The sequence below is a fragment of the Sorex fumeus genome, unplaced genomic scaffold (genome assembly GCF_029834395.1).
Source record: "Sorex fumeus unplaced genomic scaffold, SorFum_2.1 ptg000081l, whole genome shotgun sequence".
Lineage (NCBI taxonomy): Eukaryota > Metazoa > Chordata > Mammalia > Eulipotyphla > Soricidae > Sorex > Sorex fumeus.
The window spans coordinates 9,901,783-9,918,201 of NW_026606138.1; the positions used below are offsets into that span (position 1 = coordinate 9,901,783).

At 38.1% G+C, this 16,419-nt stretch overlaps 1 protein-coding gene across 1 annotated transcript in view; it reads left to right on the forward strand.

The window, feature by feature from the left end:
* The window catches only part of WIF1 (WNT inhibitory factor 1), an 88,353-nt gene that overhangs the window by 59,144 nt on the left and 12,790 nt on the right, over window positions 1-16,419 (forward strand). Inside the window, exons 4-7 of the mRNA XM_056130787.1 lie at window positions 4,047-4,187; window positions 5,139-5,234; window positions 6,318-6,413; window positions 10,623-10,718. Of these exons, the coding sequence (XP_055986762.1) occupies window positions 4,047-4,187; window positions 5,139-5,234; window positions 6,318-6,413; window positions 10,623-10,718 (429 nt within the window). The remainder of the gene's footprint in view (window positions 1-4,046; window positions 4,188-5,138; window positions 5,235-6,317; window positions 6,414-10,622; window positions 10,719-16,419) is intronic.

The window sequence follows — 16,419 nt, forward strand, 5'->3', positions numbered from 1 at the left end:
CCAAATACCAAAAATAATTACAACACAAGAAAATATCTGTATTTTATGAAATATCTGTATTTTAGTTTCATCATTTAAATGACTATAATATTCAGATCTCAAAGAAGAGGGGAAATCCATATTATTTTGGTAATAGCACAGAAGTGAACACGGAAAATGCCAAAACTCTGAGAGTTGTCTTTGGTTGCCAAACCTGTTAAGAAAACTGTATAACCAGCTTGTGTGTAGGGCCTTATGGAAAAGACTAAACCAATTTTCAGGTTATTTCTTCTTATAAACTTAGAGAAAATGTTTATGAAAACTCTAAAAGGAAAGATTATTTTTGGCTTGGTATGATTTTTCCCCAAGTTTGCAAGAACCATAGCCAGCCATGCTGAAAAAACATCAAGCAAAATTTTATGTGTCTAACTACTAACAATATTTCTTATACTTTGAAAGGAAACACTTGTCTAGTGGATTCATTTGACCAGTTTTACCCAGTGGATATTTTATCATAATCCAATGAAATTTTAAAACTTGCATAATCAGTCTCAGTAAATGACATAAACCAGTTTGCATTGACTGGTGGGCATTCCAGAGCTGATGATCTCCTTTCCCTTGGCAAAGAAGCCTCATTAGTTCTTTCTGATAGTGAATCTATTGTCAACACCTATACTTGTCAAGTTACAGTGGGTTTGCCAAAAAAGAAGTGACTGTTCTTAAGAACCCCCATCATTAAATATGAGTTTACAATGAGATTATTTTATAATGCTAAACCCTTCTAGATCTTAAAGATGTGAACAAGTTTTACAAATTTTTTAAAATAATTTTTATTTAATTAAAATAAAACCATGACTTACAAAGATGGCTGGAGTGATAGCACAGCGGTAGGGCGTTTGCCTTGCATGCAGCCAACATGGCCGACCCGAGTTTGATTCCTCCGCCCCTCTCGGAGAGCCCGGCAAGCTACCGAGAGTATTTTGCCCGCACGGCAGAGCCTGGCAAGCTACCCATGATGTATTAGATATGCCTAACACAGTAATAACAAAGTCTCCAATGGAGAGGTTACTGGGCCCGCTCGATGAACAACGGGAGGACAGTGACAGTGACAGTGACTTACAAAGATATTGATAGTTGAGTTTTAGGAATATAATATTTCAACACCAATTCCACCACCAGTGTCAAATTCCCTCCACTAGTGTTCCCATATTCCATCCCTACCCCACCCCATCCCACCTGTCACCTTGAAGGGCATCTAACCCCATTACACATTACACGGAACATTACAAATTTGGTAGGTGCAGCTTAGATCTCATATTTTCAGCATTGTTGAGTCATGTTTTGGATATGTGGATTTAACATTCTCCCACATCACCAGTATAATTGAAGCACTGATCCCTGTTTGCCCATTACTTCCCAATCTCTTCTTCTTCCTTAGCCTCTGGATTTCGCTCCTTCTCCTCTCTAAACTCTGGGATCGATCTAGGCATTCCCCTTTACTACAATACATTTCCTTCATCCAGTTATTCTATATACCATAGATAAGTGAGAACATCCCACGTTTGTCCTTCTTCTTCTGGCTTCACTCAACATGGTATTTTCCAGTTCCAACCAGATTGCAGCAAATTGCATGATTTCATCATTCCTTGCATCTGCATAGTACTTCATTGTATATATTTACCACATCTTCATAAGCCCTTCACCTGTCGTTGGACACCGATTCCACATCTTAGCTATTGTACTACATGCAGCAATGGATATTGGTGTGCATATGTCCTTTTGAATTAATTTTTTTAAGTCCTGGAGTCAGATGCCCAAAATTAGAATTGCTGGGTAATACTGCAATTTAATTCTAAGTTTACTGAGGAATCTCCATACTGTTTCTCACAGGGGTTGAACCAAACATTCACACCAACAGTGGATGAGATTTCTTTTTCACCATCAGCACCAATACAGATTGTTCCTACTATTTTTGATATGTACCATTTTCACTGGTATGAGATGATAACTCACTGTGTTGATTTGGATTTCTTATTAGAGAATAAGTAATAGTAAACGATGCTGAGCATCTTTTTCAAGTGCCTATTGGCCATCCACTTGTCTTCCTCTGAGAAGTGTCTTCATTTCTCCATTCTCAGAAACCACTAACATGGAAAAGGTTCTTTGTAGCAGTGACTTAAGTTTTAAAACAGCTCAGTTCCCCCCTTCAGTCTGTATCAGTATTTGACTCATTAACAAATGACAGTAAGTTTCCTGAATTCCTTCTGGAGGGAAGGGGTGAGAAATGAAGCTTTAGAACAGTTCCTATGTATATTTGAGCCTCGGAAACTGCCAGTGTCTTTCTCAAACACTCTAAAGAGCAAGTACTTAGGAATTTTCTCTATACTTCTTATGAGTAGCAACAATCTATGGAGAGGAAAAGCTTTAAAATGTGGTCTGCAAAGCCAGGAGTACCCCCTGTGCATTGCCAAATTTGACCCCCAAAAGAATAAATAAATAAATAAATAAATAAATAAATAAAAAGGTGGTCTTTAACATTCTCTTTTTAAGATTCTCTGTAATTTCTCCGAAGGGGATTTTAACATTTTCTGGATTACATCTCCATGCAACTTTCCATTATCTGCTGTAACTTCTGTGGCTAGGAGCCTTATTCCTTTAAAGCTTGCAGGAATAGACAACACCCCATGCCCTAGCAAGCATTCCTAAAAGTTGTCAGAGAGTCATTGTATTGGATGTTTTTATCAGTGACTTTTGTGCTCCACCCCAAGTGTCTCTGGGGTCTGACCTGGCCGCGGACATAGGACTTATCGAGACTACCCTAGAGTGAGTGCTGTGGCTTTGGAAGACCTTCCATCTGGATCTGGAGACAAAAACGGTTCTAACTTGAGGCATCTTTTCTCACTAGTTCTTTCTGCGAGTCTTTAGTTTGCTCAAACCCGAGCCTGCTCACTTTTCTCATTAACATCTCACTTCCCTCTGGTGATCTCTAGCCAACTCCCTTTGTCGACTGAGAGCAGAGATAGGAGAAAGGGTTCCTTCCTGGGGATTGATGTAATGCCATAGTCCCCCAGAATCTTCAAGTTCTAATTCCCCCTGTGGTTTGTGGCCCAAGAAGCATAGGGAAGGGGTACCTCCTCATAGAGACCACACATTCACAGAGAGGCTAAACAGTACAGTCCTGCTGGAGATTTGTCCCAAAGAACTTATCTCCATAGTTGATTTTCACTTGTACCTCCTTCCTCTGGAAGTTCTACACTGCATCATCTCTTTGTGGTTGCTACTTAATGAAGCCGGTGGGGGTGACTTAATATGAAGTGGAGAGGAGAGATGGCAGCCTTGAGAAGGGAATCTTCTGTTTTCTATCTACCTTTGCCAACCTGGGAATAGCTGAGGAAATTTAGGGCTGATAAGACTTTGCTGTGCGCCTTGCTCCTCACAGGAAAGGAAAGTCAGTCCTAGAGCTTATCCAGGCATTTTGGGTATGTCACCTTTGCCTCTCAGAAAAGAATTTCAGGAAGAGACAAGCAGTGAAGTAAAAACAGGTTTTATTTGGAAGTTCTGAGTGTGTGTACCTGTGTGCATGCATGCATGCATGCGTGTGTGTGTATATGTGTGTGCATGTGCACATGCACACGTAGGAGCAAGGGAAAGAGAAAGAGAGAGAGAGAGACTCACTGAAGGGAGAATGCAGGTTTCTCTAGAGTAGAGAGAGAGTCCAGTGGCACACATCCCAATCTTAAAATATGAAGTTACATATCTCAAGAGGCAAGATGCAGGTGACAGATGCAGGGGCATCACATGCATGCAGCAGCAACATATGTGCTCGGGAATCATATGCGTCCCAAAATGTGAACAAGTCTTAATAACAAAGAGCCCAAGAAAATATTAACTAATTAATTCTGTGCAGGATGTGTAGATGTAGATGAACAAAATTGAATTGTACATCCAGTAGACTTTCAGAAACATCAATGAAATGTGAATAGTTTACTTTGTTTCTCTTATCAAGATTTCTTTAAAACAAGACCCAATGAAATAAAATATTTTTCCAAACTTTTTTTTTCTGTTAGTTGTTCAAGTTGGCTTTCCTTGTCTTGGAAAACAAGATGGAGTGGCAGCATTTGAAGTGAATGTGATTGTAATGAATGCTGAAGGGAACACCATCCTGCAGACGCCTCAAAATGCCATCTTCTTTAAAACATGCCAACAAGGTAATTGGTGATGGAGACTCAAGAAAGAATTTCCAAGATTTCCAGGTGTGGTCTACACCTAGTATGATCTGAATCTCACAAAAATGATTGATAGAGTAGATAGATAATTTAATGATTATAACCACTCTGACCATACCAGTAGGGTGAGAGGATGATAAACATAGGCTCTAAAAATGGTACTAAGACAAACTTTCTCTGCTTTGACCCCAATCATGAGGTCAGGCACCCTAATACCCCTTCACAATGCCTCTTTTCCTGATTCTTACCTTCTCTTCCTTCTGTACAATCTTTGGAAATCTCCAGAGCTCTCTCCAACTGTGGTCATGAATTTCACCTTTCTTGCTCTGGTTCCTCATTATCAGCAGTTGCCATATGTCAGGGCATGACCCTGGTTTAAAGTTTCATTTTAGTGATTTCCATGCAGGACCAGATGCCACCATTCTGCCAGCAATCCCTACCAGGCGGAAGCCCCCCCTCACTGTGCTCTGCATGTCCCCTTATGCACAAAGGCCTGCTTCCTTTCCTATTTCCATACCGCTTTATCAGCACAGAATTTCAACTTAAGTGCATTCTATGCTCTAAACAATAGTCACTTTCCACCAGCTGAAAGTAAACATGAAGGGAAATATGCATTGTAGTCTAGTGTGAATGTAAGGTGCTTAGGAAGAGAGGGAGGACGATTGATTAATAGGGAAGAAGGAAGTTCTAATAAAGCTTGCTTTGTCTTTTTCACTGAGTCTCTGCTTTTGGATCTAGGATTGAGAAAGGCAAAATCTTGCTTTGAAGAAACTTAGTGTAGTAAGTAGTATAAATGGTGTAAGAGGGAATTGGAGTAGAAATATTGTTCTACTGATTGTTCAATGAGTGGTGATAGTCTGCTGGGTCTAGGGGAAATAACTAAGAATGCTTTCCTCTTCCTCTTCATTTAAACCTTGTTTCTCTTTGGTGAAGCGGAATGTCCAGGAGGGTGCCGAAATGGAGGCTTCTGTAATGAAAGGCGTGTCTGTGAGTGTCCTGATGGGTTCTATGGACCTCACTGTGAGAAAGGTAAATTCAGTTTCTCTCCCTTGCATCCTATTCAACATGGGGTCTCACAGAAGTTTCACCAGTGTTTTCAAGAACTCCCCTGAAATGATTTTTCTGATCACATTAGAAAGAATAGTGAAATTTTAAAAAGCCACAGAAGAGCAACTAGAAAGCGGTTCTTCTAATTGTGACCTCTAATATGTAGTGATGGGAATGGAGGACTTTGACACGAATGCTATATTCTGTGAAACCACTCCCCTACAAATTCACTGTTATATACACTCTTCTTTGGCACAAGCTTATGAAAATTTTAGAGTTTCTCTCTTCCACTTAAATTGGATTTTAAAAGTTAGCATTATGATTAATTTGAAAGTATTCCATTCCAATGAAATGTACCTGAATTCACAATTATGTCTACATTTGTGTTAAGCACTTGTTATTAGCTCTCTCCTTCAAAAAGATGAAAGTCACTTGTGTAGTAAGTTCTTCATTTCTCTAAAATTACTTTAAAGAAATTTGGGCTGGATAGTTAAGTGGATAGGATACATGCCTTGCACCTGGTCAACCTTGATTCTATCCAATAGTTTTTATCCCCTATAGTCTACTAAGCTCTGAGCATTGCCAAGTGTGGCCCCCAAACCAAAAAAAAGTATATAAAAAGAAGATAAACAATACAATATATATTAATTGCAAGATGCTTTAATGTCAATAATTTATTTGGCCAAAATAATAAAAAGAACTTTTTATCTTCAAGAAGAATATTTACTTGTTTGGAATTAGGATATCAAGAAGAAGGAACAGCAAAAAATATTTAGTCTTGGAAAAAAACATCTTAGTTCAAATAATGATTCTAAGGAACAGAAAAATCATTCATTCAAATATAACAGTCCCCAAAATTCTCTTTTTGAAAATGATCAAAAAATAGCCTTATTGATAACCCCCCACACACACACATTAATCAAACTTACTAAAACCCTTAAGAGCAACCCGTTTAGAGTCAACTGCAGAACCTAAAAATGCCATCCCATTAAACTGCAACATTTTTAGAATGGTCCTGCCTCTGAAAGCCTGTTTGGCCTTAACCAAATTGTCTCTCCCTCCTAGCCCTTTGCACACCACGCTGTATGAACGGCGGCCTCTGCGTTACTCCTGGTTTCTGCATCTGCCCGCCTGGATTCTATGGCATCAATTGTGATAAAGGTACCACTTTTTTTTTCAAGAACAAGGATCTTTTCTAGATGAAAAGAAACCTACTTAACATATCATTTCTCTTTGTAACAGTTCTATAAATAGAGTGCATCACTTGGACCAAGCCTGCTTCTATAACATTAGTGTATCGTAACAGACTAGAGGGCTTTTAATTTTTCACTCACTGAACGCCCCAATGCTGTAATTACTGGTCACTGGGCTGTGCTGTATGTGGTTCACCTCCCCACAATGACACAGAGATCTAGGTAGAGTCCTATGGGAGTTTGAAGCTCTCTGGAGCCAGTCAGTAAGCACAGGGAGAGATTAGAATATAAACAGCTTTAAAAAAAAAAACTCCCTGCTCAGAAATAGCCGACAAAACTTCTACCCAATTTCAGTGGTAGGAATTAACCTCATGGTCCCATCCAGATGTGTGCCAGGAAGATGTCATTCCTGCCTGGACAGCTGCCTCCCACTGACAGCTTTATGGGAGGGAGAGTGAATTTTGTGAACACTTAGCTGTTCCTGCCATATGCAGTTCTGTTATGTCCTAAATCAATTTTATGGGTGAACTTCTAAGAAGGATATGAAACAACCTGCTCCCCATTGTCTCAGCTAGACGTTCACCTCCACCCCACCCCCAGTTCACAGATCAGATCCCTGAGACATAGAGTGTTTTTCTCCTTGACACTACACCCTTTTAGTCAGAAAGTTGATTCATATTTGGCCCTATATTAACTCTGGAGATGGTTCATAATCCTTACAAAGGACTTGTTTGTTTTGCCCAGTTGACATCTTTCATGGGAAAAAAATTGAATTACTTCTGCAAAGTATCTGTATATAATAAACTTGTTCTTGTGTCAAAAATGATAATTTCAAGATTGTTCGTGATTGGGTTTCAGTCCTACAGTGTTTCAATACCCATCCTTTCACCAGTGTATGTTTCCCATTATGCATTTCCCATTGGAATATTGTATAATTGAAACACAATCATGAACAACCTTGTAACTGTGTATCTCACCATGATAAAATTTCAAAAATATATATGACTGAGTGGAAGACTGCTGTAAAATAGGGTTAGAGCCAAAGTACAGTGGGAGGGTGCTTGCCTTGCATGTGGCTGAATGCGGTGTGATCCCCAGCATTCCATATCATCCCCTGAGCCCACCAGGAGTGATCCCTGAGTTGCAGAGCTAGGAGTAAGCCCTGAGCAATGTCTCATAGAAATTAATATATAAATAAATAAAATGTCAATAAACAAATAAAAGTTTTCTGTAAAAAGAAACCATGAAGATACTTCTAATGGCATTTTTTTCTTCTTTTTTTTTCTCTAGTTTTTGGGTCACACCTGGTGATACTCAGGGGTTATTCAGTATTATTTTAAATAGCTGAGGGGAACTGGACACTGGTCTAATTTTCTGGTTAGAGGTGAGAAAAAATAACTCAAAGCTATAAACCTGGGTCACTCCTAGTGGAGCTCAGGGGATCTTATGGGGTGCTGGGAATAGAACATGGATCAGTCATTTGCAATGTGAGTGCTCTAACCACTGTATTCTCACTCTTCTCCCCTAAAGTAACTTATAACCATAAGATTAAAATAGTTTTTAAGATTTGTATACATCAAGATTAAGCACTAATGACACTAATAACATGAACAAAAGTGGGTAGAATTTTCTTATGGTGAATTTTTTTATTGCTCTAAATTTAACATTCAGAGTTTCTGCTATTTCAATATCAGGCATTTCTTAAAGCAGATTCAAATGCATTAGAAAACAGAGCAAAGCCTTTAGAAATTTGGATAAGAATTTGTGTAATAACAGGAGATGTTGTATTTAATGGGAACATGTGTAAGGCCTGCTTCTATAGAGGGGGAAATTGTGGGATAATTTTCAAACTAGAATGTCAGTTGCAATATTTTGGTAATGCTGTGGTACCATAAATATTGCATGGATATGTTGAAGAAACGTTTGTACTTGTATTTCAGTACATCATATAGTTATAATATTTTGCCTTTCAGATGAAAGATTTTTCTACTTGTTAGACCCTAGACATTATAAGAAGTTCTTTGAGGAGTCTGCTGACATTCCACAGGGACTCACTGGAAATGTGGGAACATTAAAAAGTAATGTTTTTCACAACATTAGGGAAAAAAGCAGGCCAGAGAGATAGATAGCTCAAAGACTGAGCATATGCTTTGCATATAGGAGGCACAGATTCAATCCCTTACATTCTGGTCCCCTGAGCACTGCCGCAGTGAGTCCCCTACCCCAAGCACAATACTGAGAGTAGCTCCTTAACACCACCAGATGTGGCCCCCAAATCCAAAGTCCTGCAAATCACAATTGTTATGCAGTAAGAAATGTAGAGAGTCTGCAAAGTGGCTTAATCATGGGCATGAAACCAGACCTTAACACTGTGTGTTTGAGGAACATTTAAGGTTCACTTCTCTTGGCTCTTGTGCCATCTGTGTCAAACTTTAAGAGATTAGCTAAGCATTGACCTAGCATTACCTCCATCCAGTGAAAACTACTTAGTTTCTCAGACTCATTTTCTTTATCAGGAGTCACACTGCAGTCAGAAATTTAGAAAAGCTTGGTCAGCATATTAAAATGTTATATGCATAATAAGACTGCCAAGTTCTAGACTCAGCTTTGTCCTATTTTCTAACTTTCAGTTAAGTTCCCAGTGGTATTCACTGCGTTGGTGAAGGATGATGCCTAAGGGCATCAGCCGAGCAGGCACTGATCCCAACACTTTCTCATCTCTTTCTCTTTGGTGAAGAAATGGGGACAAGTTGGGAGACAGGACACACTTCCAGAAATAACTATCGGACCCTAGTCAGTTAGTAGCCAGGAGCAAGAAGGAAGTCCAGAGAACAGTCTCTCTGAGCCACTGTGCCTTGGTGCTGCTGTTCTGTTTGGCTCCAGAAGGTTCTGTTTCATCAAAGCCAGCACAGCATTGGCTTAAACTGGAAGGTACTTACACTTTTAAACAAACAAACCAAAAAAATAAAAAAAAAAACAAAAATACTCAAAAACTTTTATTATTAAAGAAGCATTGTGCTTATAGAACATTTCCATTGTATTTCTTTTATATCATAAAAAGAAATAAAACATATACTTATCACTTTTGGGTTTCCTTTCTTATTTTCCTACAGGAAGCTTAGCATCAGTTTCTGTTCTGCTAGAGCCAATTTGGCCTGTTTTATATGGGACAAGAATAAGTAGGCTGAGAATTGAGGTTCTTACGTTTCAGTTCCTTCACGGAATGAGCCGTCTTGTCTGTATTTAGATATTTGCTCTCCTTCCCATGTCCCCATTTCTGTATTCCCACTATTTTAGGTGACAGTAATTATTGAAGTTCCAAAAGTTGGCACCAAGGGAGAAGCTTTAGGATGAATCGTGAGCAATATGATTATTACATGAATGGTCCAGCTAATTGGATTCCCCCATTTCTATAGCTCATTTCTCCATTCAGGGTGCTGCTGATTCCCTGCTGATGATAGCTCACAGTGTCTATAACCTGTCTTTTCCTGAGTATACTGATTCTTTCTCCCAAGGTCATAAGTATCTATCAAAAAATATTCCTGGGACTAGTTTGTTGTAGCTCAAGTCATAGAATGTAACATGCCTCACTTGTATGAGGACCTAAATTTTGATCCCCAGCACTTCCTAGCCCTTTAGCATCACTGAGTGTGGCTCCCCCTACAAAAAAAAATGCATACAACACAAGATAAATATTTATTTTATGTTGGGAAAAAGTTTCTGCAATTCTTTGCTAATTTTTATGTCTAATATTTTTATTTTTGTCTAATAAATATTTTATGTCTAATAAATATTTTAAGCCTAATATTTATGACTTCTATTCCAAGGGAAGTTTTCTCTTCTTTTTTGTCTTAAAAGATATTTTTTTTAAATTTATAATATACTTAATCCTTTTAGAGGAATATATGTTTGCTGGAAACTAATTTCTATGCACTGTGCTTTTTTTTTTCACTAAGGTATTAATCCCTTGAATGAGTACTATGTAAAACATGTGATATCTTATTATATTGTTGAAATAGCAAGAATTGATCACAATTCTTGTATTTTTAGAGTGGCTTAATTTACTAAGGTAAGTAAATGGCAAATAACAGATGCCCAAAAGAATAATCCTATTTAACATGACTTTTTTTTTATACTTCAAATATCTCATGCAATGCTCTGCTATTCATCCAAACAGCAAATTGCTCAACTACCTGCTTTAATGGAGGGACCTGTTTCTTCCCTGGAAAGTGTATCTGCCCTCCAGGACTAGAGGGAGAACAGTGTGAAATAAGTGAGTTATTGATCTTCTGCATTCTTGTTTTGGGGGGACTTGGAAACTCCTTCTTAGCCCTTAATGTTGTCAGCAAAGAGCCTGAAACCTAAAGAGAAAGAATAGTTTGTCGGGGTCTTCAGCCAAAGGTCCAGTCAACTCAGTTGACACTCATTTTTGCTATACATAGCGCAGAGTGGCTTAACCCAGCCCAGATGACTCACATCAAATACTTTCAGACTCATTTGGGTCTGGGTTTGGGTTACTCAGCATGTTGAGTGACTTTTTTTTACCAGTGCTTTGGTCCCCTCTCATGATGCAGAACCACTAGTATTCATCTAGAAATTAGACCAGAGCAGTGGGCAACTGGGATTTGCTCACTCACCTACAGGCCTAGAGAATTCTTTCTGTGCCTGACGTACCATGTTTCCTAAACTAGAAGGAAGACTGTAGTCCATCCAACAGGATAAAACACATTATAAAAGAACAGCAAAGGGAGGATAGCAATAAAAAAGGATGAACTAATAGTACACAAAACAACATAAATTGCTAACTTGCGATGTTAAATCAAAGGAGCTAGTTCTCCAAAAAGTATATACAAAAAGATTCCATTTTTGTGAGGTTCAAAAAACAGGTGCAATTAATGGATAAAAGTAGAAACAAAAATTGTGCTTGGGATCACAAAGAAACCTTTTGGAGATGCATAGAATGGTCTGTATCTTGATTGACAAAGCTTCCACTGAGTATTTATGTCTTTTCACACCAAGCAAGAGTTGAGCTATATAAACTTATGTTCACCTCTTACTATGCCTTCAATATATTTGTCCAGCTTCAATCCAAAATATGAGATGATGCACTGATTGCCACTCAATGCCTCTTTTGCAAACCACAACACCCAAAAGGAGAGAACAAAGGGGAATTCCCTGCCACAGAGGCAGGGTGGGATGGGGGGCATGGGGGGTGGGAGGGATACTGGGATCCGTGGTGGTGGGAAATGGGCACTGGTGGAGGGATGGGTATTTGATCATTGTATAATTGAAACCCAAGCACAAAATTTGTAAGTCTACAACTGTACCTCATGGTGTCTCACTAATAAAAATTTTAAAAAGTACATGAGATGAATACTAAGGGTGGGCTATGGGAGATAATCATTGTTTTGGGATAGGATAGCAAACTGATGGTTCCAGTTCTGTCATCTGTCAGCCTCGTAGTCCTCAATGAGTCTCTGAGACCTAGTAAACTCAGAAATGGGCTGACCCATCTTAGATTGCTTTTTCATCCAGGACAGATAATGTTAGAACTCTGCTTAAGGAAGAGCACAAGGGCCGTGTGTGTCTCTCTGCCAGGGTTTCTCTGCTCCTGCCTTGCTGGGAGCCCTGGAGGGGTCCTTTGCTCCTCCAGCCTTACCATGTCTGTAAAACACCCCAGGTGCTTAGTCCCGCCGTAGTTTCTGTATGCTAGTTGTTCCAGACTGAAAACTGACTTCCCACTTTAACTTTCGACCTCTAATTTATTTGTGGGTTTTTGTACTTTAATGACTAGTAGATGAAGTAACCTTTTTTTTATAGAGTTCAAATGAAATGCCTCTGAAGTTTCCATGAAACATGTAATTAATTGTCAGGATGTGGTTTCGGTTCTTATTAATTACCCTGCCCTGATAAAGATATCTCTGAACTAACTCCCCTCAATTTTCTCCCCTTGCTTACTCTCAGACTTCACATACTTGGGCAGCTCATGTTTATGGATCCTTGTTCATGGTCTCATTTCTCTTCATTTAAGAGTACCCTTTCATGCCTTGACATTTCTGAGATTAACGTGGGAAGAGGCACTGTTTTTTATTCTTCTTTGTGGGGTCCCCCCACCTCATAACTGCGCCTACAATGACGGTCTTTAAAACTTCTGATTGTCCCTATCACAAGTTGCTCTCAGATCTCTAAAGGGAATTTCCTATTCCTGATCCAGGAATCATATTACCAGTAAACTATGGAAATGGTCCTGGGTTAAAAAGTGCCTCTAAATGTACTAAACATGACAGTTTGAATTGTGTATTCTTATTTTTAAACTGGGAAATAACTCACCACTTTAAAAAGTACAGTTCGGGACTGGAATGAGAGTGCAGCAGGTAGAGCATTTGCCTCACATGGAGTTGACCCGAGTTCAGTCCATGGCACACTTGAGCCCCACTAACAGTGATCCCTGAGCACAGAGCCAGGAGTAAGTCTTGAGCACAGCTGGGTGTGGCCACAAACCCGGCCAAAAAAAGAGAATACCATTCAGTGTTCAATATATATATATTTTTGCTTTTTTGGGTCACACACGTCGATGAACAGGGGTTACTCCTGGCTCTGCACTCAGGAGTTACTCCTGGTGGTGCTCAGGGGACCATATGGGATGCTGGGAGTGAAACCCGGGTCGGCCGCGTGCAATGCAAACGCCCTACCCGCTGTGCTATCTCTCCATCCTTGTTCAGTATATATTCTGAAGTTGTGCAGTATCCCTTCATCTTCATTCAGAACATGTCATCACCCTCCACCAAAAAAACAGTTCCCATTAGCACTTACTCCTCCTCGCCCTCTCCTCTAAGATCCTAAAAACCACTACTCTTCTATGTCTTTAGATTTGCCTATTTCAGACCTTTCATTAGAAATATAATCATATAATATGGTCTCTTTTGTCTTTTTTTTTTAACTTAGCATGATATTTTCAAGATTCACTCAAATTGCAGCATACATTTGCACTTCCTTTTAACTACTGACTAGTATTCCAGCGTATGCTGTGCCAACTGCATTTTGTTTTTCTTTTATGTCAGTTGATGAATTTCCAGTTGTTTCTATTTTTGGACTCTCATAAATAACTCTGCTATCAGCTTTTCTGTACACAGTTTTGTATGAACATATGCTTTAAGTTTCTCTTCAGTAGATACCTAGAAGTAAAATTGTTAGACCATATGTTAATGCTACGTTTAATTTTTTAGAAACTGCCAAACTGTTATCCAAAACATCTGTGCCATTTTACATTCCCCACCAGTAGTGTCTAAGGGTTCTAATTCTCCGTATCATTGCCAACACTTGTCATTATTTTTGTTACGAAAAATGTATTCTGCTATTATTTATATTTTTGTCCTCCTGGACTCTTCAAAATCTATATCTTTTAAAACTTCATTTTAACTTGGTTGTGAGTTATGCTTGTATGTTAACAAATAAAATATGACTAAAGTCATCTGGATGTAGAATACACATTTATCTTGTTTTTATTAAGGCATATAGATCTCTCAAGCATCTTTAATGAATGTTCAATTTAAAGATCACACAAATTATTTATACTGTATTATAGATGGAGTTTAAATCACTTAATTAATTGTTATTATAAAACTTCTATATATAAAATATTTATGATGGGGCTAGGAATATGACTCAGTGATAAAGTACATGCCTTGCATATATGAGACCTGAATTCAATCCCTGGCACTAAAAATGTATATATAATATATGTTTATAAAAAATACAATAAAAATTATAGTAGTGGATAAACTATAATTATCAATAATCCTAAGACCCAGGTATGACCATTATTGAAATTTCCTATTCACACCCTCTTTAAAAAATCTTTTTCTATGAGAAGCAGATTTGCAATTTTTTTTTTCCTGCAATCCAATAAGTTGGATAGGAGAACTTCAATGTCTTGATTTTGTCAATACCTCCATCCTGGCTACAGTAAACTGAAGGACCCTCACTTCTGTATGGCTGAACAAACAAAACAGGCCTGTTTGGTCAATGAACAAGACTCTCTCATTCATTATTTCCAGTGTTACTCCTGATTGCCAAGTTCACCTCCCATAGAACAAGGGAAAATTTGGACTCACCAAGTATTTCACAATAAGTACTCTATCTTTTCTGCCATATAATTATAGTCCCACATCTTGTTTACTTGAAAAACCCAAAAGCATTTCAGAGTACTGTGATATGATCCAATTTCACGTATATGATGGGCCAGACATTCTTTTGATGCAAATGAAAGTTAAGTATTTCTTTCTTTGAGGTGAGAGTTGATTTCTTAATCAAATAGTAAATGTTTTTCTTGTACACAACCCTAGCATGAAGGTCCAATTTAGATTTTTAATGCTCAGTTGAAAGATGGTAATATATTATAAGTATGTGTTAATACCTGTTTCTTGAACTCATCTGCATCAGAAAATCCTAAATATCTAATGCCATTCCTGATTTTTGAGAGACTCTAACATGTCAATATTATGCTTATAATGTTTCCAAAAGAACTAAATGCTGCCTTCATCAATTTATATACAAATAAAATCATATTAAGATAAGTTACAAAGAGAATAAAGTGTTTGTAGAAATAATTTTCACACGGATTTTATTTCATATATATAAAGCATTGTGCTTACTGGAAAAAATCTTTAAGTGTTCACTTTTTTCAAAATTTATTTATGTCCCGAGGCCTTTATAATGAGTATTCTGCTAAGATAAAGAAAAAAAGGAAAATTAAAAAAAGAAAGAACCACAATAATTTTTTTAAAAGTCTGAACTCCTCCACCTCCCAAATTGAATGACTCTTTGCTCTCTCTGGAACACGGTGATCCCAGTCACAGGATTTGATTTCAGCCTGGAATGAATAATCCCTTATCTTTCATACTTCAAAAAATTTAGCCCTCAACTGGAGAGATTGTAAAATGGTAGCACACTTGCCTTGCACACAGGCAACCTAGATTCAATCCTGGTATCATGTATGGTCCCCTGTGCCCCACCAGGATTAATCCCTGAATGCAAAACCAGGAGTAAGTACTGAAAATTGCTGGGAATTTTTAAATATTTTAAAAAATATTTAGATTATCTCCTTCTCTATCTCAGCTGCCTTTTCCCCCAGCATATGAGGCCAGCTTCCAAGCCATGGAGCGATCCTCCTGGCCCTCATCTCTATTATCTTTGGGTATTAGTCTTCCATTATGTTACTTTATATTCCACAAATGAAAGCAGTCATTCTATGTCTGTCCCTCTCTCTCTGACTCATTTCACTTAGCATGATACTCTCTATGGACCGAACATGATGGCCACTTAATACCCGTATTGCAAACCATAACACCCAAAAGGAAAGAGAGAATAAAAGGGAATATGCCTGCCACTGGGGCTGGGGAGTGGGGGTGATGGAAGGGGTGGCAGGAGGGATACTGGGAACATTGGTGGTGGAGAATAGGCACTGTGGAGTGATGGGTGCTCGATCATTGTATGACTGAAACGTAATCACGAAAGTTTCTAAGTCTGTAACTGTACCTTGCAGTGATTCATTAAAATATATATATATATATAAGTAAAAATAAAAATAAATGTATGGTGATGCAAAATAGAGATACTGCAAGTGGCAGCTCACAGAAAGTCACACTATTCTGAAGTTAAACAATTGATATTCTCCCCATCCTCTCAGATCACAATGCATTGAAAAAAGAATTAATCACAATAAAAAACAGAAAACAATTAAAACACCCAGAACTTAAACAAAAAGCAAAAGGAAAAAGAAAAAATTAAGCATTAGAAGTTTAGAAAATCTAACCAGTTAAGGAAAGCTGAATGAAGTCTCATTGTCAATAAAATGAAGACAATTTGATAGATGAGATGAATCATCTAGATGAGACATCTAAATGACTTCAAAACCTGCAGAGAACATAGACTGTGGCACATAAAATATAACTGACTCAAATAAAGTGGAGATA